Here is a 22792-nt window from a genome sequence, read left to right as displayed (position 1 = left end):
TGAATTAGCCAGTGTCAGGTCCCTAGACCAGACAAAATTGTTGAGTATTGCCAGATAGATCAAATACTAGTGTCAATATTTGCATTCGATAGAAACACCCAGAAATAAAACTTCTGTGAAATCTACGCGTTGATACATGAATTAAATGTCAATTGGTCATGATAATAAAGCCGAGCAATAAATGATGGAATTGTATTTTCAGATTTTAAATGAGTTGGTATTTCGAAAAAATTTCTAAACTTAAATTTGAAGGATTACAAAGCTTCCATTCCAATAAGAAAAAAACTAGCACGTGGAAAACTTGATAAGCGAGAGAAATAGGATTAATACCCTCCACTTTAAGGCTCCCCAACAGCCCCTGAAATTTCATAAGATTTATCATCTCCATAATAACCATGAATTTTGTTTCAGAATAATAAAAATATCTTTTATTCGTGAATTTCCATTCCGAGATTTGGAATTTTAAAATACGACAGATGAAAGAGAATATAAAAAAAATGTAAACAAGTGAGAAAGAAACGTTTCTGGAGGTTAACAAGACGTACTACTCGCTTTATATGCTAATGTAGAGGCGTTCTAGGAGGGGTTGGAGGGTGGTAGGTGAAAGGGGGTCAGGAGAGATGTGAAATACACTCGGCTTTTAACCCCATGACTCGCATGGGGGTGATGCCCCATTTTATTTTCATTTCTACTACCTCTCTTCGAAGAAAAGTAGGAATTGTGTGAAAGTATTTCTCTGTTAACGGTTTTCTCGTTTAAATAAAAAAATTTATTTTCCATTCAGATAAGGAATACGGGAGAAAAAAAATGAGTGGCAAGAGAGAGATTGGTAATAAAACTCGGAGACAAAGTGTGAAATTGTGAGTTTTAGGGCGAACAATCGGTTGAGGTGCTACTCGATTTAAACTACCTATGGCACTTTTTTTTTTCTCACTTCTTCACGTTTATTTCTCACGTACGAGCATTTCGCGGAGGGAAAAAAAGGCATGCAAACTGTTTTACATACCAACGTTGTATCGCGAAAAACTTATGGGGCAGTTAAACGAATCTACGACGTCGTGATGCTGAGGGTGCGGGGGCAAGGGGGTTGAGAGGCTGCATAACCGCTGCGCCACATTGCACGAGTTTTTCACGTTAAACCGTACGATAAATAGTGGTATCGACGGCTCTATATTTTCATTTACGACCATTTCCTAGAGAAATAAATTTTATAAATTTGATTAGTACCCCAAAATTAAATGCGGTTTATCAGTGAAAAAAACCACCAGCAGGGAGCGAGTTTATGTCTGAGAGGAGGCGTGAGACCATTACTTTTCGCGTTAGCAGTCCTTCCCTTATTATCCATTACGCATTTGATTATTGGTATGGAACGTGCTGATAAAAATGAAAATTACTGTGCCCCGTTCAGTAAAAATTAATAATCGCAGATTAATTTACAGTAACTTTTAAGCTAAGGGTGAGGTGGCTATAACGCATGACTGAAGCACGAGCTTGTACAAAATCATTATGACCTTGATGCCACTCTGCGATGTAAAATCTACATTATTGATCATCGGTATCGTCGACTGACCTAATAAAGCACGCACTCACTCAGTCCAATGACCTAATCTCGTCGATTAGCAGCTCATGTGTGTATTTTCAACCTGACCGCATTTAATTTACATGTGCACGCTTTCCAGTGTTAGCAAATCTACAATCTCTCTTCGATACAATTCATTCTGGTCGAGAACCACCTGCAGGCAAATGCATTGAAATTCAGGCCAACCGTCATTCAGGCTGAATCGTTGGGAAAACGCACCAACGTTTGGGGACCACAGAGTGTGCCTAAGTGATTTCGCATTGGTGCCTTAATGACTGTTTCATATTCATTGGCGCACAGTTCGTATGCTTCCACCACTTCTGCCAACATCATTCCCCGTTCGCATTATAAGGGAATCATATTCACTGATGAATTCGTTGGCTGTGAAAAATTCTAGTTCTGTTGAGGACAGCATAATCGACCTCTCAACTTTTTCTAGAGATTTCGTTTATGAAGCTCTAGCACTGATGCCAAAAAATTGTCTGAATGTTTTTTGTTAATCATTCATTCAGTTCTGGAGTAATACAAAGAAAAAAAATCCGCTTGAATTGGCATATTTCGATGAAAAGAGGGAAATGAATTCTCTGAAGAAGTGGTATCCATGCACTTTTACTTTTTAAAGAAAAATGGAAATAGATTAATGCATGAAAGATTGTACAGGTGCGACCTTGAGTGCGCTGAGACTTGTTCCGATGATATTATAATATTTATGAGATTTTAATGGTCACTGGGGTATGCCACCGGCTGTGGGAAATGACTTTATTCCTTCTGATCGGAAAGACTTTTGCATCAGTTGCGCGGTATTACAGAGAGCCATAAAATTGTTTCTTCTTTTCGTACAGTCCATCAAATTTTCTAATGGAAACGCTATTCCCTGGCTTATACAATAAAAATAGATTTTCATCCCGTTAACTTTTTCCAATTCTCCATTGTACATCTCTTTGGGCAGTCTTGTTAAGCCCATCAACAGTAAAGTAAAAAGGATCACCGGAACAAGTGTTCCCGTTAGTTACCGTACATGAAAGAAGAGGAGAGGGTTGAAAGTGGGCTTCCGGCCGGTCAAATGGACGGATCTGAGAGTTCTTTGAAGTACAACAATGGCTTCCTGTTATACAGAACAAGGGAGTTATAGTGATAGGATGTGACAAAATACGCTTTTGAGTGTCCACTTAATTAATCTCAGAACATCAGAAACCACACAAATGAGCTACAGGAGAATATGTCTCAAACGCTCCAAGTCGATGATAATCTCTGACCTGTGATACTTGCTCGAGCCCAGTATCCCCACCATATCAGGCCGAACAATAATTCCAGAAATTTTTCTCACGTAAATTTCACGAATCACGCAAATGGCGCTCCTGGTACCGCGTGATAATGCATTTGAAATGAATTTATCGATCTGCCAAAATGCCTAGAATTGAAACGACAATTTCGGCAGCCCCTCACCTGACCGTGATTGCATCACTAGATGGGTCATACACGTGCCCGAGGCTACAATTACCCTCTCGCTGGCTATAATCTCGGGTATTTTGACCTGGTCAGTGTGTTCATATAACCTCAGTCAGAGCCTATACTTATACTGCATGTGGCGACCTCCGATAAGGCAAAAGCCTTTTCACACCCACCACATCGATGGCAACCTCATGGTACTTCCAGAACTATTCCTCCATCGTTCAACCACTTTTCAAGAAACTTAACGTGGGAAGTGAGTAGAACCACAAGATGGACATATAAACAGAGAGCCAACATTGCGCCAGTCGTAGCAATGGACAACCCTATGGTGCCATCACACGTGAAACATTTAAAAATCTATCAAACATTAAACTCTGTGAGCCAAGTTTCAATGATGGATTTCAAGTTTCTCCTCTGCTGGGCATTCATCGTTGAAAAAATATAAAAAATTGAACTCTTATTATTTACCCAGGCACAATAACAATTACTTAAAGATATTATACTCAAGAGGCGGGAAGTACTCAAGTCGAGTTTTGCATACCCGAAGAAAATCGAGAATAATGCCCTTTGGCGACAAACTCCCCTCCACGGTTATAGTCGGTCTGGCTCCCTACGATAAAGTTTCAACCAAGCGTACCCTCCCTTCATCTCACTCCCAACCATTCGCACACAATGTTACTGTACACACATTCATGCCATTCCTATTTCTTGGTACAACAAGCCAAGTTGCACTTAAGACTTTAGCGATCGTCAGGAAGTTTCCGCTTCAGGTATATGTACACATCGCACTACTTCAACATAACAGAAATAACAGTTTGAGATTTTATAGATAGTATCTAAGGACCATTCATAGAAAACTCAGTGTCTGTTTCTTACCCTGTCTCTGAGCTACCTCGCAAATTCATCATGCGAGCATGAAGATTTCCAGAACTACGTTAAGTCGCTCCAGTTGTTTGTTGCAAGTACCCAAATCTATTCTCGGTATCTGATTCCCTCGGATTCGACTGTTTCAATCTGCACATTATGCTCAGTTGCATTTTTGAGATTCGGTTGAATGTCATTCACATTGACAGTCACCAATATAATTCCGACTTCACACGAAACTGGTAGAATGGGTAACATTGCACTTGAAGTTAATAGATTCTAATGAAATATAAAGTAGAGATGAAATGCACCTTTGGAGATTGCCAGACGGATTGTGCTTCGCGAATATGCACATATTGCGCTACTACAATATAATAGAAATGACAGAATGAGTTTTTATAAATACTTCTGAACAGCATTCATAGAAAACTTGCTGTCTGCTTCACGTCGTAATTCTCAGCTCTCTCGCAAATTCATCCTACAAGAATGAAAGTTTTTACTAGTAATTTAAGCCACTCTTGGTGTTTGTCGCAAGCTTCCATATCCATTCGTAAAATTCTATTCTCTTAGATTTTACTGCTTTAATCCCCACATTATCTTCAACTGAGTTCGTAAGATTCTTTTGGATATAACCCACACCGACAGTTTCCAACAGGAAACATCAGACGATAAAGAGTGGGTACAGCGCGAAGTTACGAAATCTCTTTGGCGCGAGAAATATTGAAGATAATCGTAAGCAGCTATTTAGTTTGATACTAATTAACTGGGATGAACGTACATAACACAGGTTTATCTTTAAATTGTTAGCTTCGTTGATTTCGTATGATTCCTCAAACTCGAAACTCCAAATTTTCGGGTAAATTTTCTGTCTTCTACATCGTGAAATCCTTGTCTCTTCTCGATTGATACATTCGAATCGATTTAATTGACACAAAATATCTAACGAATCAAACCAGCCCACACAATTGGAAAAAACAAAGTCGATTCCTCATGAATTGTTTCAGCCCTTTTTCCTCTCTCTTTGTCAACCACCTCTCAATGAACACCAAACGAGCAGAAGTAGAAAAAAAAATAAACAACACTGGAAAAAATCTTCATCCACAGTTGTCGCCTGTGAATGCGAATGGAATCGTGCGGAACGCCAGCAGTTGGAATAGTGGCGTGATGCGATATCGGAATCACCGTGTACCATGTGGAGGGGTTTGAATGTGGCCACGAGTTTTTAACGCCGACTAGGAAGCAGAAGATCACAAGATAAAAGCGTGATAGGTGGTAGAGAGTTAAAAAGAACGAAATGGCTCTTGAAGATAAAAGAGCAAAAAGAAATGTGGAGGAAAAAAATCACATACGAATGAACGAATGGAGCTGAAAGTGGAGAATCGGTAACGCCAGGTACTTAATTGCGTTTGTCACGAGCGTGTAGCCATTGGATATCTATTGCCTGGTGAATCAAGCCAGAGATAACAATTGAGAGAATTAATCGACCACTGGGTGGCATGCGGGCACAATGGGATGGCCTCCTTCATTCCTCCGGCTGAAGACGGAATTATTTATTCGAGATCTTCTCCAACTGTTGGTACAGCTGATTGGTTCAGCGAAATATTTGACTTTCTTGTGTTTATTCATACAAAATCAAGAGAACTGTTCACGAAGGGTGGAATAAAATGACAATTCTCTGGCTCTGAGAGCAAACAATAAACCGAATTCGGGTGAATTTTTTTTCCAGTGATTTACCAATGAATTCGACAGTTCTGACGACGCAAATCAGGAATTCTAATCGGTATTGAACAGTTACGAAAGACGATAGTGAAATTATTCTCCCCTCACTAATGTATTTCAACTTACAGAATATTCAAAATCCGTTATCGTCTCATTCCCCAAACAGAATGCCACTTGAAATTTCTCGAGGTATCTCCCCTTCATCTGTAACCTGGCTTTTCAGTGTCTCTTGGTAATTTTGTGAAAGCCACATTTTCCCTCTCCCCTTCGTAAGTATTCGGGCTGATGCTTTGTCTAGAATAGTTACATCCACCCTAATCCATTATTCGATTTCATGTCCTCTCTCTCTCACATTTGGAATTACTTCGCTAATTTCCTGAGAAATGTCACTAGGTTTCAGCGATGCCTTTGCATTCCTTGAATTTATCACTAAATTTCCGGGAAAAAAATTATCCTGATGAAGGTTTTTAGTTCGTCTCTAGTAACAATAGGTCAACAGTTGATGGATATTAGTTATATATTTTAAACGAAACTTTTTTCTGCCTCAAAGTCTGCAAGATTTAATATTTTCACCACACTATCAATCTAGAACTCACGTCAATGGCATCATAGATCTCAGTGGTAATCAGAAGAATTTAAGTAAATGTATTGCTGATCTCGGTTAATCGATAATTCAGAAAAATTTGTAATTGAAATTTCTCAGAATATCTTCCCTATCTGTAACCGTAGTTTTCAGTGTCTCCCAGTAATTTTCTGAAAGCCATATTTCCCCTCTCCCTTTTGCAAATACTCGGGCTGATGCTTTGTCGGGAGTAGTTATATCCACCCCATTCCTTCACTCAATTCTACATTTTCCTTTTCTTCACATCCGAAACTACTTCCACCCACTACCCACATTTTCTCTCTCATTTTCATTTCATCTTAATTATTCAGGGAACTTGAATATAAGGAGAGAACTGAGCCCAACTGAGTTTCTACTTGCCACTTGCTATTACTGTCCCCGATGAAACACGCATTTCTAGGTGATGGAGATGGCGTCGACACGAGATGGAGATTTCCCTTTCAACTTCGTATCTTTCTTTGAATGAATAAATTTCATTCTATCGGGGCTGAATGATTTATGGAAATTATCAAAAGAATAATTAATGGCGGATTTCCTTTAGAACAGAAATAATGCAGTTGATCAGTGCCAAAGAGATAAAATTTCGATGTTCACATACATGTCAGTGATATAAATAAGTTTATCCTTGTTGAAAAAAAACCTTTGATCCAATTACCTGATATGGGGAAAGGAATTATAGACTTGTGGAAGTTATATACTCATTCCCTTGTTCTCTGATTCTAGGTGGACACACCAGACAGTGTACTACAGAGTGGTCTTGGGTTAGGCTCTGATATGGGCCACACAATCCTGAGATCTATGGTGGATCCTCGAGATTATGACAGACTCAAGTATTTTCAAATGAATGGGGGACAAGCCAACAGCTTCGAGGAAACTATTCACAGGGTACTTCATAAACTATTCACTTATACTCCCCTATTCACGTCCGGAGAGACTTCATAGTTCACGATCATAGATATCCCTTTTTGAATAAAACAAAATAGTCTCCATCATTCAAGTAAATTTCACTCTACGATTGCAACTCATTTTTTCCATGAAAGGATTTTTATCGAACACTAAAGCTGTCCTTTATTTAACAGAATCGGTCCAGAATAATCCGAAATTTCAATAGACGTTTAATAAAAATCCAATACAATTTTCTATCAAATTTAGTAGATTTTTCTATGAATTTTACAACCTTTCAAAGCTATTGGCAATGCCTTATCAGCTTATCATTAGTCCTCCATGGTTCAACGATTCTCTTCAATCCTCTGCATTCAGTCACTTCTTTTTAAAGGGAAAAATGGCACACGGGACCTTTTTATCGCACCGCATTATGCCACACTTTTTACGATTACCATAAATTTAACCCAGAGAGCTGCTGGGTAGTGGTTTCACACACATGAGAGTCGCATGTCTTCATGTCTGTCTCTCAACTTTTTTCCTGAATGTGTCTGCCGAGCGAAATGTAGTAAATTTAGTTTCTGGGGCATTTGCATTTTTGTTAATTCAGGAAAAAATTTCTCTGTGGATGCAGTGGCAAAAACTACTATTGAATTTGAGATATGGGGTTGAAGGGGTGAACGCTAATGGTGAATAGATGGCATTGAATAATTTTCATTCAATTCAATTCTCTCGAATTGAATATTTTTCAGAGGACAGGTACATTGCCTTCGATTCATAAATGTTCTTTACACCATTCGGAAACAGCTTATTCTACTGCTGAGCATGCCCTGAAAGATTGAATTCTATTATTTTCTCTTTTCATTTCTTATTTTCAACTCAATGAGTTTTTTTCTAGTTAAAGGTCCAAGACGCCCTGAGGAAGAAAGAGCGCTTCCACAAAGAACATGAAGAGGTGAGTTTCCTTCTAAAGTTCCAACTCAGTTGATGTACTATTAAAAAATAATTGAAGCTACAATTTCACGCGATAGTTTCGTAAAATTTAGTTGACTTATGCGTTGAGTTGATTCAATCAACGGTTCAATAAAATCAATAATAATTTATCTGGAAATAACACTGTTTTTTGTCGAGGAATTTTACATCTAACTTCTCAGAGTAAGTTGTCTTCTCGATAAATCTCTCGCCACAAAATCTTTCTATTAAAAGATTAGTTATCACCTCCTGTAATCTTCAATATGTATCAGCCTGCATGATGAAACAATTTCGGGTAAATTCGAATGCAATATTGAACGTATTTAATATCAACGACTAAATTTGCAATTGTCATGGTGGCCCAATCACTAGAGATTATGATATTTATAACAGGAAGCCGAGCTTATCGATTCGCATGTATGAATCATGTTCTTCCATCACGTGTGAAAGATTCACGTGATGGATCCTCATCCTTAATTGTATTTTCTATCCACGCTCAGCTCACACTTGCACGCAACCCGATTAACAGATTCCTTCTCATGTTACATAATTCTCAATATTACATGATCACCTTATTCCTTCTGTTAAATTGATCGATCCCGTGAGGAAAACGTCGAGCTGATAATGCCTTGACTGCATCGATAAATATTGTAAAACGAGAAAAGTAAAAGGAGGCAATTTTTAACACTGGTTTAAACCTGAAATTAGCATGCGACGGGAAGGAATTCCGTGATAGTACATGTAATACACTTTGCGGAGGGATATGAGCAGCTACGATACCTCTCTTATTATGTAAAGTGGATCGAGAGATCGAGGTGTGTGATATTCGTCCTTAAAGCGAAATGTGGATGCGTCATGAATTCATTACGTGAAATTATTATCGCTATTTTTTTACTTCCCTTTTTTTTCCAGAGCAGTTCAATTACGGTTTTATTTCGGCGAATGCACAATTGTGTTACAGGAATAGTTTTATCTGATTGCCTTTATTGCGGGGAAATGAGATTGAGTGAATCACGTATTTTCATTGGTGGCGGGGGGAGGGTGACGTTGAGAGATTAATGTTGACATTGTATGCTACCGCAAGATAATTTTGTTCAAGGCAAAGGTATTATCTAGGTTGGGGAGTGAACTCGGATATGGATTTCGTTTCTATCTCCACTGGGGGGAAGGCTCTCATTGGTTACATTTTTTTAATATTTTTCGCGTCTCCATTGAGTAGATATTGTCTTCCCTTATTTGTGTTTCTATAATGTACCCAGGGCTATTTTGCTCGGTCAAACACGTATTGATGTTTCTCAAAGGTATACAGTATATAGAAAGCGAAATACTAAATGCTATCTCTCAGCTTCCCGCACCTCTGTCCGATGGAAGTGATTAAATAATTATCAATGCACGAAGGAATAAATTCGGAGGAACGGGATTTGATACCTTTGACAAATTCACTAAAGTTCTACCGGGTAAAATGGCCCTGGGACCAATATAGAAACAGTGTTAGAGAAATGTTCCGCAACAGTTACGAAAACAACTCAGAAAATTGGAGGGACCGTATTTCGTAGCAGAATTTTTATCTTGCGTGGACTTGTCACTAGACTAAGTACCTCAGAACGTAGCGGGCCAATACAAAATATGAGGAATCAAATTCTCTAATAGGATTCGTATCTGTCAAAGCTGCACCTCTGCACTTGTATAAACGTAGCATCACGAAAAAAGTTGAGACTTGTTACGGTCAAGGATTTGCCCCAGAAAACAACCTCAACACCAGTCCAGAAGTGAGATTATCCCGGATTACCGCAGCCTAGAAAACCTTCTACCTCCCTCGAAAAACTTCTTATCCACCCTATCCCCAAAACTAAAGCTAAAGACTTTATCAGGGAACTCAGCAAAACGAATTCCCAAGTTTTTTTTTCCACTTTTTTCCCATCGATCCTGAGCTCTCATTTTATTTTCCATTGATTGAATAAATTGCCTCTATCGTGCTTAAAAGCACTCCACAAACTTTCGACCTTAAACAATTTCAAAGAGAAAGCGAGCAAAAAAAAAGAAAACTCGCCGCTCCAATGACAAAAATCCAGTATTACCGGGAACAACAAAACTTTGTCAACAAAAAGTTTGAAAAAAAAAAATTCAAGTAATAAAATGTCACTGCCTTTCGCAAGTTTGCGAGTGGGCTCGACGAAATTGGTAGAAACTAGCTCATCCAATAGGAGGGGTAAAAAGTGACTGGACAAATGGGTGAGCAGAATAGGAAAGAAGTTGCCTTTGAGACTGCGAGCAATATGGAAATAAAGGTTGGCATTCCCGTAAAAGTTTTAGTGTCACCTCCCAACCGCAGGTTTACGATTCCCTCGAGTATACTCACTGCTCTTCTCCACTATTTCCCCATACTTCAGGAGTAGCGAGAGAAAGGGAGAAAAAAAACAAGGAGAGGCCCCATCGTATTTTTCCGTCGCACTATTCTACTTCCCGGCGAATTCAGCCACGACCATTTTTATCCACTGCCAATGGTAGTATCTCCAGCAATTCTCCCACATTTACTAGTCATTTCTCTCTCACCTTGAGGGGTTGAAACATCTACTTGGGCTTTTGTAGTATAAGCAATCCGCCTTCGAACATTACTCAGATACCCCCTGGGCCGATCTCAACTTCGATAATTACTCGGGAAAGCTCTACCAAAATAACTTGCTTCGTGCTCTGGGAAAACTGTGGGACTCGATGAAAAAAACATTGGGGCTAAACGTGAGGGATGAGGGCAAAGGTGTTATAGTGCACTTGGGAGGTAACTAGGGTCGGTGATTACAAGACTTCTTTTTATCGGGAGGGATTGAATGTTTTTGGAATGAGAGCTGGGGATTTTAGTGGCTATCATTTGAACGAGAGTGGTAGTTGTTCGGTAAAAACTAAAACATCGTCTACGCAGCATTACAATTCCGGCGAAAATTCTCTCAAATTTCCACATTTTTTATTTCAGATTCTGAGAGACATTCGGCAGGGTCTGATGCAGTTGGGAAGAGACGGTCGAGGTCAAAATCCTGGAGGTACGTAAACAGACCAATTCCTCGACACATGAAAAACTCCTTGGGGAATATCCAGAAGTGAAAATTTTTCTTTCAACGTTCGCTCACCTTTCGACTTGAATCTAGACGAATAAAAAAAGAAAGGGAAAATATCCGAACGGCTAGGGACACCGAAGCCCCACATATAGTTCACCTAATCTTGTTATAGTAAACACCCGTCGCGTCCCAGACTTTTTTGTGTCTAACCCTCTTTTTTCCCTCTCGATGGATATATACGCTGAAAACCTATGTCCATCAAATAGCCGAATGTCTATCCTCCGCCTGACCGTGAAAATTTGGATGTGACAGTGATTGAATTTTTGTTATTCTCTTTTCCCTCTTTTTGGGGATCTGTTATTAGATGACACGTACATGTATGACGAGGATGCTAGGTGTGGGGGAGCCAGTGGCCTTGGACCAGGGCCGGGAGGACAGCATTGGTATGACGAGCCACCCTATGAATCTGATCCTGAAGATTTTCTCATGGGCGCTAGTGGAGGACCTGTGCCAACAGCTACTATTCAAAATGGACGGTAAAGATTTTGCATAGTAATTGAATAGATTTTATATCGCGCAATTTTTCAAATCATTCAAAAAAAATCTTGCCTTTCATAATTATGAGTATCAATCAATTTTCATAACATTTTATCAATGAAACAGAGGATTTCAACAAAAAAAAATTCAGCCAAAATCATAAATCAATCTGGAAGAAATGATAAAGGCTCTGTGATTAAAGAAGAAGTGTTCATATAAACCCTGATTCTTCCAGAGTATGTTTCACCCTAAACCTTCGACCCGAGAATCGTGGCGAGGGTGTGATATCCCTTCGGACAGCGGGTGACATAAGCCTCCCTCGTGATCGTTCACGAAAAGCAGCAATGTCGACAATGAGAGGTCTCATTGTCCCTCAGGGACACAACAATCCACCAACCATCATTCCACTCACGCATTCCAGAGCATCACGCGAGAGTGGTGATTACGCCAGCAGCGACGTACAGGTCAGTCAAGTACATCCCGCTGTTTTTAATTAATCAATCCTCTCCCTCTGGCCACTTCTCTTTCCATTTTTATTGGCTTATTTTGTCATTTGTTTCTGACGAATGCATGTCGAGGTTTGAATTCAGCACAGGAGAATGCGTTTCATAGTCTTTAGTTGAGAGTCGAATAGATACATTTCAATTCCCATTAAAGGCAATCGCCTCGGGTGTAATTCTTTTTCAACTGGTTACCTAAACCCTCAAAAAGGAAAATTTATTTGAATTATATAAATGGGGTTTCTGAAAATTTAATATCTATTTCCGGCAAATGGATTCACCCTAAAAGCAATTAATCGAACGCAAATGAATAATTCATTAAATTCAGATTCTCTGTTTATTTATTATCATTGAGTTTATCCCATTTATTTTATGTCTGATAATGTCTTTATAGAGATCAAATAAAATATGCAATTTCTATAATTCTACGAGGAATAACATCAAAACCGAAAATATTCGCTTTGAAACCGTTTTGGTTTCTAGGATAAACAACCAGTAAAATTCATCAAGAGAATTATTATATAAATGAGGTCAACTTGGCTAAAATGTGAACAAGCTTCCGTGGAAGATATTATGATATATCTGTCTTTTACGAAATTGAGAACGAGTGAATGATATTACTTCATTTAATTCCAATCCGATAATGCACCCGTCGCCATCAAATAAATCCTGCAATTTCCATCACTTTGCCAGGAGATATCAGAACATAAATGATTTACTTCAAAGTGATTGATTTACCCGAAAAATCGAACAAATGTCGGCTCTCGGTAATTATCCGTGGATAAATTGTCCAAAAGCCAAATATTGTTCACAATATTGATCTTAATTGAAGAATAAAGTCCTTAAAACAACTTTGACGAGTTACGGAGCTTGACATAGGACAAAGGGAAATGAAAAAATTATGATCCGTTTGCATTCACATAGAATTTACGCCTGCATGTCATATGATACGATTACAGTGGAACTAGCATAACTGTTGACCTTCGTAAATGCACGATGTTCCACCGCACGCGGTGAATTACCCTCCTTTGACCTGAGTCACTCTCCCTTCCTCACCTTGATGCACTAGAGCTGTGGGCAATAGGCCGTTTAGGGATACCTAACCCCCTCCCCCTCCCCCTGGCTTGTTCCTTCGCGAGGAAGGGTCTTTCCGCGAGCGTGAATTCGGGCAACCGATACCCCGCGAGGTGTAGAGTTATGGAAAGTTCACTTTATAGCCTCGAAAACATCTCTAAGAGGTGACAATTGACAATTAAGTCCATCTCAGTCAGTAGTATGAGAAGCTTTCGAGGAAACATGTAATATTATGTATATATCGTAGTACAAGGTCCACATAGAGGCGTTATAGACTCAATAAATCCGCATCAGTGCTTGAGAATGGCAGAATTTTCTCTAGGGTATCCTTACATAAATTAAATACATGAATGAGTTAAATTGATAGTGTGTTATTTGTTAAGGGGAGTAAATAATATGACTTAATGATTCTGGGTGGGAGGATTTAATTATAATTGGGTCAGGTCAGGTTGGAATGGCGGTTGGACCACAGTAACCAGAATAATTGCGAAAAATCGAAATTCAAAATAGTCCTTCGCTGCATCATGACACTTTGGCGTGACTACGAACGTGAATAACCTATTCATCGACGTGGAACGTTGCCAATTTTCTCTGACTCGGTACGAGGAGTACGGTAGTTCATCCCCAACGGGAATAGGCGGTAGTGAGAAAAGGAAGGGATGAAGGGTGTAAGTACAGTGGACGATCGAGTGAGAGAGAGAGAGAAAGAGAGAGAAAACGTTTGAACCATCTGGAATCCGATGAAAATTTTGCATCTCTCCAGAGTATTCCCTTCATTCCCATTCCCCTTCCGCGTTCTACTTCATCCATAACCCTCCCATCGTATCGTTTGCGCTGCATCGATATGAGAATTTTAGACCTCACCACCTCTTCCCAACCATCCACAAGCCGAAGGCTTTCATATACATTCCAATTCATAGTTTAATCAATTTCTAACGACGCACATTTTTTACGGAAAAAAAATTGAAGGGAGAAAATGAAAATTCGTATCAAAGAATTTTTTATGAAATTCCAACCGTTAGTGAGGATTTTATTTGCATCTGTTGGCAGTGGGGTACGAAGGTGAAATTAAATTGCATCAATTTGAAATGATAATTGAGATTGAAATAAATTGATGAGTGGAAAACCGCTAAGTTATTCAAAATCGGAGTAAATATATTCGATTGAGTGATGCGAGATTCATTTTCATCACCAAATATTGTGAATAATTAATTCGAATGTATTAACCGCTAATATCTCTGCGATGCATTAAGTATTTCAGATATTTTACTAAAATTTTCCTCATTCGGTTGAAACGTAATATAAATTGCTAAAAATATTTCAATGGAAATTAGTTTTCTCACTGCATAAGCCTTAATTACATTTGCTAAAATATTTTTGTCTTCGTGTGGAGTAGACGATCATAAATAAAACATTTGTTGAACTCAGAAATGACAGAATGAAAAAATACTGCAGAATGTGAACTCGAGATTGTCGTCTGTGTCGGTGGACAGAAGCGAGATGATAATGATTGGTCAACTTCACCACTGTCCCCAGTACCACTATCAACGCCACCAATCAACCAACAATTACCAATGCCACTCATCGTCACCCCGTAGCAATCAACGTCGTCCTGTAGCAACTACCTCAGCTAGTATCACAAGTACAGAGGTCAAATCGTCGAAACCTATTCCACGACGTAGCAAACACGAATACGTTCGTATATTGGATAGAAATTTTATTTGTAGATTGAGAACAGAGCTAAACCACATCCCCTTGTATCACTTCACATCATTTATATAGTTTCATTGCTCAGAAAAATGTATTATCCCGGCTGCAATCATTTCTCACATTCATAATGCAAGCAAAGTCCTCTTTAGAATACGACGATAATCAATAATCACTCAAGCTTGACCTAAATACTTCATAGATTAATCATCATTGATTTTCAAAGAAAAAGTCAGAATATCTGCGTTAATTGTATCGCTTTCAAAATGTGTTTTGTTACGTTTCTTCGAAGATATTTATTGGCGTGATAAATTCTAAATTGATGAATACATTTAAGTGGACGGCACCGGATACGGTTACGTCGATTCAATTTCCGATCCAATCCAAAAATCAAAAAATGGAAGTTGACTCAAGGAGATGGATCAGCTCAACTCGCATCGTGTTTTCTAAGCTTCGAGTCAAGTCAACTCGACTCTGCGTTAAATTTTTCTACGCAATATTCAAACGCTGTCGTTATTTTTCTCGAACCGAATTGCTGTGGTTGATACACTAATAGCTATCCCATACCCAACTAACGTGAGATACATCTACATCGTAAAACAAGTGATAATTCTGATGTATATTTAGTGTTTACCTGCATACGAAGTACCGGGAAACTCATGAATATGGATTTTCCGTGAATGGGTCTTTGAGACGTGCAGATTAAGGGGATGAAGGCCACATGTGTGCCGCACGTGAAACTCCCTCGATCATACTTTGCATGTCTATCCAGAACGTGACGATTTTTAACCTATTTTTGAAGATTGAACTCACGTCCAAACTCGATAGTGAGATTTTTCCATTATCGATTTGATCCCTAAATATACCATTCTATTGCACATGGATTAATAATTCATTAATAATGAATATCACCGGAGTTTCGACGATGTTGAGTAATTCATTTGGAAATCTCATGAGGGTTTAATGAATATAGAATAAATCATCTCTCGCCTCTGGGATAGAATAATACTTTCGTCATTCATGTTTAATCAATTCTATTCACTAGACTTCCATCGAAAATTTTCAAACTTGAGACTCACAATTATATTTTGAAAAGCCATTAATAGTTTTCGTGACGCAAAGAGGAAATTGTATGCAACTGTGCCATGGAGAAGCCAAATATTCGATTGATACTCTCCTTAAGTAATCAGAAAGTACATATGAATTTTTTTAATTCAATTCTTTCGAAGGAAACGGTAAAAATCGGAAAACTATTGAAAATTCACGTTATTTTACAGTATACTATCTAATAACTGAATTTATTTTATCATGTTTCTCCTAAATTATATTCAATATTATTCGGATGCGAATTACTACAATATTTACCATATAATTTCAATTAATTTTCAACACCGTTGTTCCCATCACGCAGACACCGGCATTATTCACGTACCCCCCGCCGCAAATCATCAATTTTTCTCATGTACCGCATCAAAATGACGCGTTCGCTTGATACAAAATGCAATTTGCTCACCTCCCGCTGTATTTAGAAATGTATTTATGAGTTAAAACCATTGGAAGAAATCACCTAGGTCATTAATTTCCCGTGAAGTCATCATCAGAGAATAGTCTTGCACGCATTTCAATTTCTGTTTAAATTATCGTACCATCCCTCGAAATTTACCATGCCTATTGTATTTGAATCCCGCAAATGCTCCATCGCTGCTACAGACAGACGCAAAGAACGACTGAATAAGTAATTAAACCATATTTTCATTTTCATCAACACTATTCTGCCACAATCATTAGCTATTCATTAATAATAGCCTCGCTTTAACATCCTCTTACTAAATCGCTATTATGTTTATTTCATTTCTTACAATTCGTAACTCATCTGGATTCAGTAATCAAGTGATAAAGAGACACGAAAATACTGAATTACATGAATAATGAGTGATTTCAGGAATAAAAAATTAGAAACCAGTGTCAGTAATTTATCGTTGATTTGATGAAATTTACCACTCGGTCACTGAATCATTTCACTTAGATCTATTCTCCAAGTATGAATGGATTTTTAGAGTCGGAGCAGCGGTGAGGAGGGTTTATCACCAAGCCAATCGAGTGATTACGAGGACCAGGAGGAATTAGAGAATCAACATTCGGCAGCCGTTCATACAGTACGTTCTCTCCAATCTCCTTTTCATTCTATGACTCCTTCTGTTAAGCTATTGAGCCCTGCATTAATAACTTCTAGTAATTGCACTAATTCAATATCCCAGGGATGCATGAAGTGTTTCCATAGCATACTCAACACATCCCTGTACAACATACTGACACACATCCACCGATAAGTCGAGATGATGATTAATGAATCAACGATTTATGAAAATTTTTTGTTCATTTGACGTTGCACAATCGGATATTTGGACAGTTTTGGAATTATGTTTTTGTTTTTATCGGAAGTGTGAGAATGATTATTTAAACAGAATTGAATGATTATGCGTTGCAGTCGGAGGCTAGCGCTCTTCTGGAGGGTGACTCTAGAGCCGGAATAGCGGGAAGAGCGAGGAATTTAAGGCACGATGTCCAGAGGAAAATTACGAGACTGAGGCAAGACAGGGCGTCCTCCGAGGCATTTCCATGCAGTGCCAGTAGCGTTGAGAGCTTGCCCAGTGGTAGTGGATCAAGTACACAGGCATTGGTGAGAGCTGGTAGCAATCACAGCTCGATATCTTGTGAGGATAGGGATGCTGCTAGTCCTACGTCCATTGGGCCGGTACTCTGTCGAGCCAAAGCACTCGTCGATTGTACACCGAGTCCGTATGATAAGGATGCATTAAAGTTTAAGGCAAGTACAATGGTTGACGATCCTCAGGAGTTCCATCCATTCTCCAAATGTCTTGCTACATGTTAAGAGAATTGCACTGATCTTGCTAATATTATTAGCCTTTCTGAGAATTGAGTCCAAACTCAATGGAAATGTTTCTTTTTGTTGACATCCGGTGAGAGGTTTTTCCAAATTTTAATTTGTAAAATTTTCATTGTGTATTTTGCAGTTCAATATTTTGACAAAAGTTCACCATGGAGATGCTCTTTATTCTGTTTATCGACGTCAATGCAATCTATAAAAATCAAACCATTTCATTCTACTCTCCCATTTCAGAAAGGCGATGTGATCGATGTAGTACAGATGAATACAAGTGGCCTCTGGAAAGGAGTGGTTCACAGTCGTATTGGCCACTTCAAGTTTATAAATGTTGAGATACTGAACGAACGAGTGCCTCGTCGTGGTGAGCCGGAGAGAGGTAAATGGGGACAGAGATATAGACAAAAACCAGGTTCAGTTCAAGAGCTCTTACAGAGAATGAATCTTCAGGTGAGTTTTTCCTTTTATTTCCTTCTTTTTTTTCAGAGAGACAATATCTTGCACCCAACTCTGAACGATTTACATTTGCATCACTCCGAATGCAAAGCAGGATTTACGGTTCCCCTTCTTCTCTCTTCTTTTCACCGCCATCTATCCTATTTCTTCTTTTCTGTTCATCTTATCTACTGCCTCGGATTATTTTTTTCAATTTTTTCTTGCAGTATCTCAATGCAGCTTCAACATAATTCTCGATTTTCTCCTTCTTGCTCGCGATTCCGAGACGTAATCCGTGCAAATTTCCATGAATAACATTAGCGAATGAATAAATCAGACAGTAGAGACCGTAACAATATTGCCATTAAATAAATGGTGAAGACATTTTGATGGTAATTGAAATTAGTTTTGCAATTCAATTGCAGGAACATATACCGGTGTTTGTTCTAAATGGATATGAGGACCTGGAACTATTCCGGGAACTCGAGCCGGCAGACCTCGATTATCTGCGTATTCATCATCCCGAGCACAGGGCTAAGATTCTCACTGCTGTGCAGTTGCTCCATGATCTTCAATGTAAGTATTCGAATGTAATCTTTTCTCCAAAAATATTCAGATCAATAGCAGAATTATTCGCTTGAATGTCAGACTAGAACTATTTGACACCATAATCACCTTCATTCATTTCTGGTCTCACTTTGTTGTTTAACAGCCGGAAGTGAAGGTGACTTAGCCTCGAGTTCGGAAGGCGATGAGATGAACCGTCTAGCATTGACAAGTCAAACACCAGGTCACTGTTCACCCTTCAATCGCCGTCAGTTTCCCCGGGACTCCGGTTGCTACGACGCCCACAAAAATCCTCGGCGCACAATAAGCCCGGAGACCGGAAAACTCTCGCGGGAGAACAATCTCAATTCATCAGCCGTACAGAAATGCAGCGAAGCAACTGTGCACGTTGACGCCAAAGACGATTACCATCCGAATATATCAAATTCTGGTGCGGTATCGAAGGAAGGACAGTTTGAGAAATCTCCCCAATTGCGTCCAGGTACTGGTAACGTCAGATTTATCGCCAAGAGAGGTAATTTTGGGGAAACTGTTGTTATCGGAGATGATGTGAGCCCTGGGAAATTGGCAATATCCAAGTATGGAGTAGGTGGTAGCAGTGATCTTGGTATTGGATGTGAGACTGTTGCAACAGCTAGTATTAATCAGCGCGGATGTTTGAGTGAAAAGTCAAGTGATTCTGGTGTTAGTTCATCTAGTATCAGTTCAGCACCGCCACCCAGGGACAAAGCGCTCGTAACAGCTGTTGCTGATTCACCAACTAAGACGTTTGGTAACTTTGCCAGGGGCTCACCCACATCACAAGGATCAAGTAAATAGAATAACAGTAGTTATCCGTAAATATTCTAATTAATTCATCTCCACCTGAATGAACTAGGGAACTTGCAGAATTTTTCCTCAATTTTTTTATTGTGAAATCATGACTCCAATAGCATAATTCGCAAAAATGTGCAAGAATTGATAGCCCATACTGTCAGAAGATCTGGTGTGATCGCAACCAGTCGTAAAACGTATTCAGGCTACTCAAATTGGTCTCGTAAACAACTGAATTATCATGGATTATCTGCGTCGTATTCTCGTTTAAAAATAAAATTCATGCAAATTCCCGATTCATTGAGGATTTTTTCCGTTATTTCGTTGAAACCCTTTTATTTCATTCAATGAAAAATCAAACAGTCAAATAAATTCCATTACTTTCCGATCGCGACTCTTGAGGATAGAAAGGGAATGAGAATAGGATGGAAATAGAAAAGCCATTTGATGGCCAATTTATTTTCCCATGCTCACGAGATATTCAGGAAAAAAGACGTCCTTATTTAACTTCAAAGAGATATGGTAAATGTGGAGGATCTTTGTAAAGCTCGTTGGAACGAGGGGAAAGGCCTAGGGTATACCACTGATTCAGTGAGTTATACTTGTGATAGTAGATCGATTTAGGTAGGATTGAAGGATTATTGCAATAAATTAATGAGCAGGAAATATCAAGAGATTTTCGTCTTAAACAGACCACCACTTGTCTGCTTTTATCTGTTTCAATTTAATTATTTAATTTTTTTAATTTAGTAATACTTGAGACCAACTTGGATCATCAACTGACCATGTTCCATCAATCAGAACTGCCAATAGAATCGCTCAAATTAATTCTTTTATACATTTTTTAACAACGAAACTGAAAAAACTGATTAATATAGAATAATAACATATCTCTCGATAATTTATTTAAAAATGTTTTGATATTGTTTTTTCTTTTTATATGTTGTCTTTTTTGATCGCCAGCGGAACAGCTTAAATTTTATTGAGTACTGACGATCGACAATCTTCTGTCATCGTTTTTATTAAGAAAATGAACGATGACAGTGTATATATTGTATATCATCGGCAATAGCAATTAATCGTTAAAAATTAATCGTCGGAAAGGAAGGGAAAAGTTGTTAGACATACACTTGTAAATATTTAATACCGAGAAATGAGAATGAATAATATGTTTCTCATGTCGGATTTAACTCTGCCAAAACTCAAGACTAGATTCTATCTCGTAGATTGATGGAAAAAAATGAAACACAAACGAGAAAAAAAAATGACATTTATTAGATACATGAATATATTAACGAACAAAAGTTGGATTTTACGCGTCTCTGTATAGTGTAATTTATTAATGACTGAACAATTGAAGTTGTAAATAAATAAAGTATGAATGAAATTGAATATCTTGAATAATAAAGGTCAACAATTAACGAATTCCACTTAATCGTTGCATGTTTACATTTTTCCATCATTATCGAGTTACTTAGAGATTAGTTTAAAAACATGTACATGCTTACCAATGACTCAATCAAAGGATAAACAAGCCCAATGTCTCATGGTAAAACCCGGACGAGTGTGGAGTGACTTTTGGGGACAATATTCAATTGATAACACCTATTAGTTAATTTTAATCTGGATTCAGTTGACTGACAGGCTTCGGTGATGTTGCTACATATAGAATTTATCCGTTCCATCGATCACAAAAAAAAATAAAGTGTGTAGGGAATAATGAAAATGAAAATAATTAAAATGTTAACCAGTGACGAGTTTATGAGATTACAATTTAATAAACGAAAGAGAAAGAAAATAGACGCGATAGTGATTTTATTAGCTCGACAAGAATGATATTGAAAGCGCGCAAGTAGTTTTGGTGTTAAATTCATCATTTTTCGTAGTAATTACAATCCAGAAGAATAAATAAAATACCTGTAACCCATCCGATTATCAATTCTTCCTCTATCAGTGACTTCAGATCCATCGAAAATAATAAGAAAATATAATTCAAAGATATCGAACAATTGATGTCTGAAATTGAAAAAAAAATATTCGTATAGGTTTTAGCAATCTAGTCCGTAATTGCTAATTGGGGGAGAAATTTTTTGTATATAATGAGCAAAGGGAAAATACGAAACAAAAGAAATATGAAACATTTTTTAGCTGCGCCACTGTGTGCGTTACTTTTTATATGATCCATTTATTGAATCATTGCGGGACTAGTGGTTACAGAATTCGATGAGGAATAACAATGAAAAATTAAAAAATCCTGAGTCTTTGTAATGATTTCGATCATTGTTAATTTATTGACTGTGAATAGTGAAATAAAGGATGAAAGAATAAATAATGATGTTGTTGGATTATTCAGCTCCTTGACTCCATTTCCTCTCATTACATATTTAGAGATTCACTGGTTTAATACTAAATGCTTAACCCATGCTAATGAAAGCATTTAATGGCATTAAGATAATTGTCCTGTTAATTATTTATACCACTTTCTTGGCATCATGGCAACTTGGAGAAAATCCTTTAACTGTTCGTTGCAAGATAACACCATTTCTCCCCCCATTTTCACCGACTCAACTGTAATTCTACGTGTTACCTAGCCCTTTCTCTGTTTCTCTCGTTCGAGTCTTAGTGGAATGTAAGCTGCTGATAACGATGTACGACGTTATTTTGTTAAGCCTGAGATGGTGGCAAAGTTTGGGAGATGTGAATGGAAAGTAAAGGCGACACTCTTGGCCATTATTCCACTTTGGGAATTTCTACCATTTTGTCAAACGACAGAGCATAAGCTGTGATTGGTATTTTCTCTCACCAAGGTATTGTACTGGTCGCAAAATTCAACCTCTGTATTATCCCCTGGCTACAATTCGCTCAACCTGACATTTTCTCATTACTATTCCATACCATCTGTTGTACAAAAAGTTACAACTTTTCTACTCGTCGAAACCTCGTATAAGTCTAATCCGTGCAGACTTAATGATCTCTTAAATAATACATCGGCCCTTTATATTTCATCACTTGCTTAGTATAATCCGTTCATGCTGACAATTTCGTGCATCCACGTATTCAATAATGCAATTGTCCAATCTGGAGCATAACAGTATACTGCCTTGACAGAATAAA

The 22792-nt window shown here is 38.2% G+C and overlaps 2 protein-coding genes across 6 annotated transcripts in view; one reads left to right on the top strand and one right to left on the bottom strand.

Annotated features, from left to right (window-relative positions):
- Positions 1-22010, top strand: part of LOC135172628 (SAM and SH3 domain-containing protein 1-like) — a 160677-nt gene extending 138667 nt beyond the window's left edge. Inside the window, exons 6-16 of one of the 3 annotated variants that reach the window (XM_064138804.1) lie at positions 6960-7121; positions 8017-8073; positions 11059-11125; positions 11505-11676; positions 11913-12141; positions 14707-14946; positions 17016-17114; positions 17447-17785; positions 18101-18313; positions 18724-18874; positions 19011-22010. In XM_064138804.1, the coding sequence (XP_063994874.1) occupies positions 6960-7121; positions 8017-8073; positions 11059-11125; positions 11505-11676; positions 11913-12141; positions 14707-14946; positions 17016-17114; positions 17447-17785; positions 18101-18313; positions 18724-18874; positions 19011-19684 (2403 nt within the window). In that variant the 3' untranslated portion in view covers positions 19685-22010. The remainder of the gene's footprint in view (positions 1-6959; positions 7122-8016; positions 8074-11058; positions 11126-11504; positions 11677-11912; positions 12142-14706; positions 14947-17015; positions 17115-17446; positions 17786-18100; positions 18314-18723; positions 18875-19010) is intronic. The other 2 variants (XM_064138814.1, XM_064138824.1) reach the window with 2 other exon arrangements.
- Positions 1-22792, bottom strand: part of LOC135172649 (A disintegrin and metalloproteinase with thrombospondin motifs like) — a 48473-nt gene that overhangs the window by 5845 nt on the left and 19836 nt on the right. The window lies entirely within an intron of this gene.

This window comes from Diachasmimorpha longicaudata, chromosome 1 (genome assembly GCF_034640455.1).
Source record: "Diachasmimorpha longicaudata isolate KC_UGA_2023 chromosome 1, iyDiaLong2, whole genome shotgun sequence".
NCBI lineage: Eukaryota > Metazoa > Arthropoda > Insecta > Hymenoptera > Braconidae > Diachasmimorpha > Diachasmimorpha longicaudata.
The sequence above is the reverse complement of the archived record's forward strand: the minus strand, read 5'-3'. Positions and strand labels throughout refer to the sequence as shown.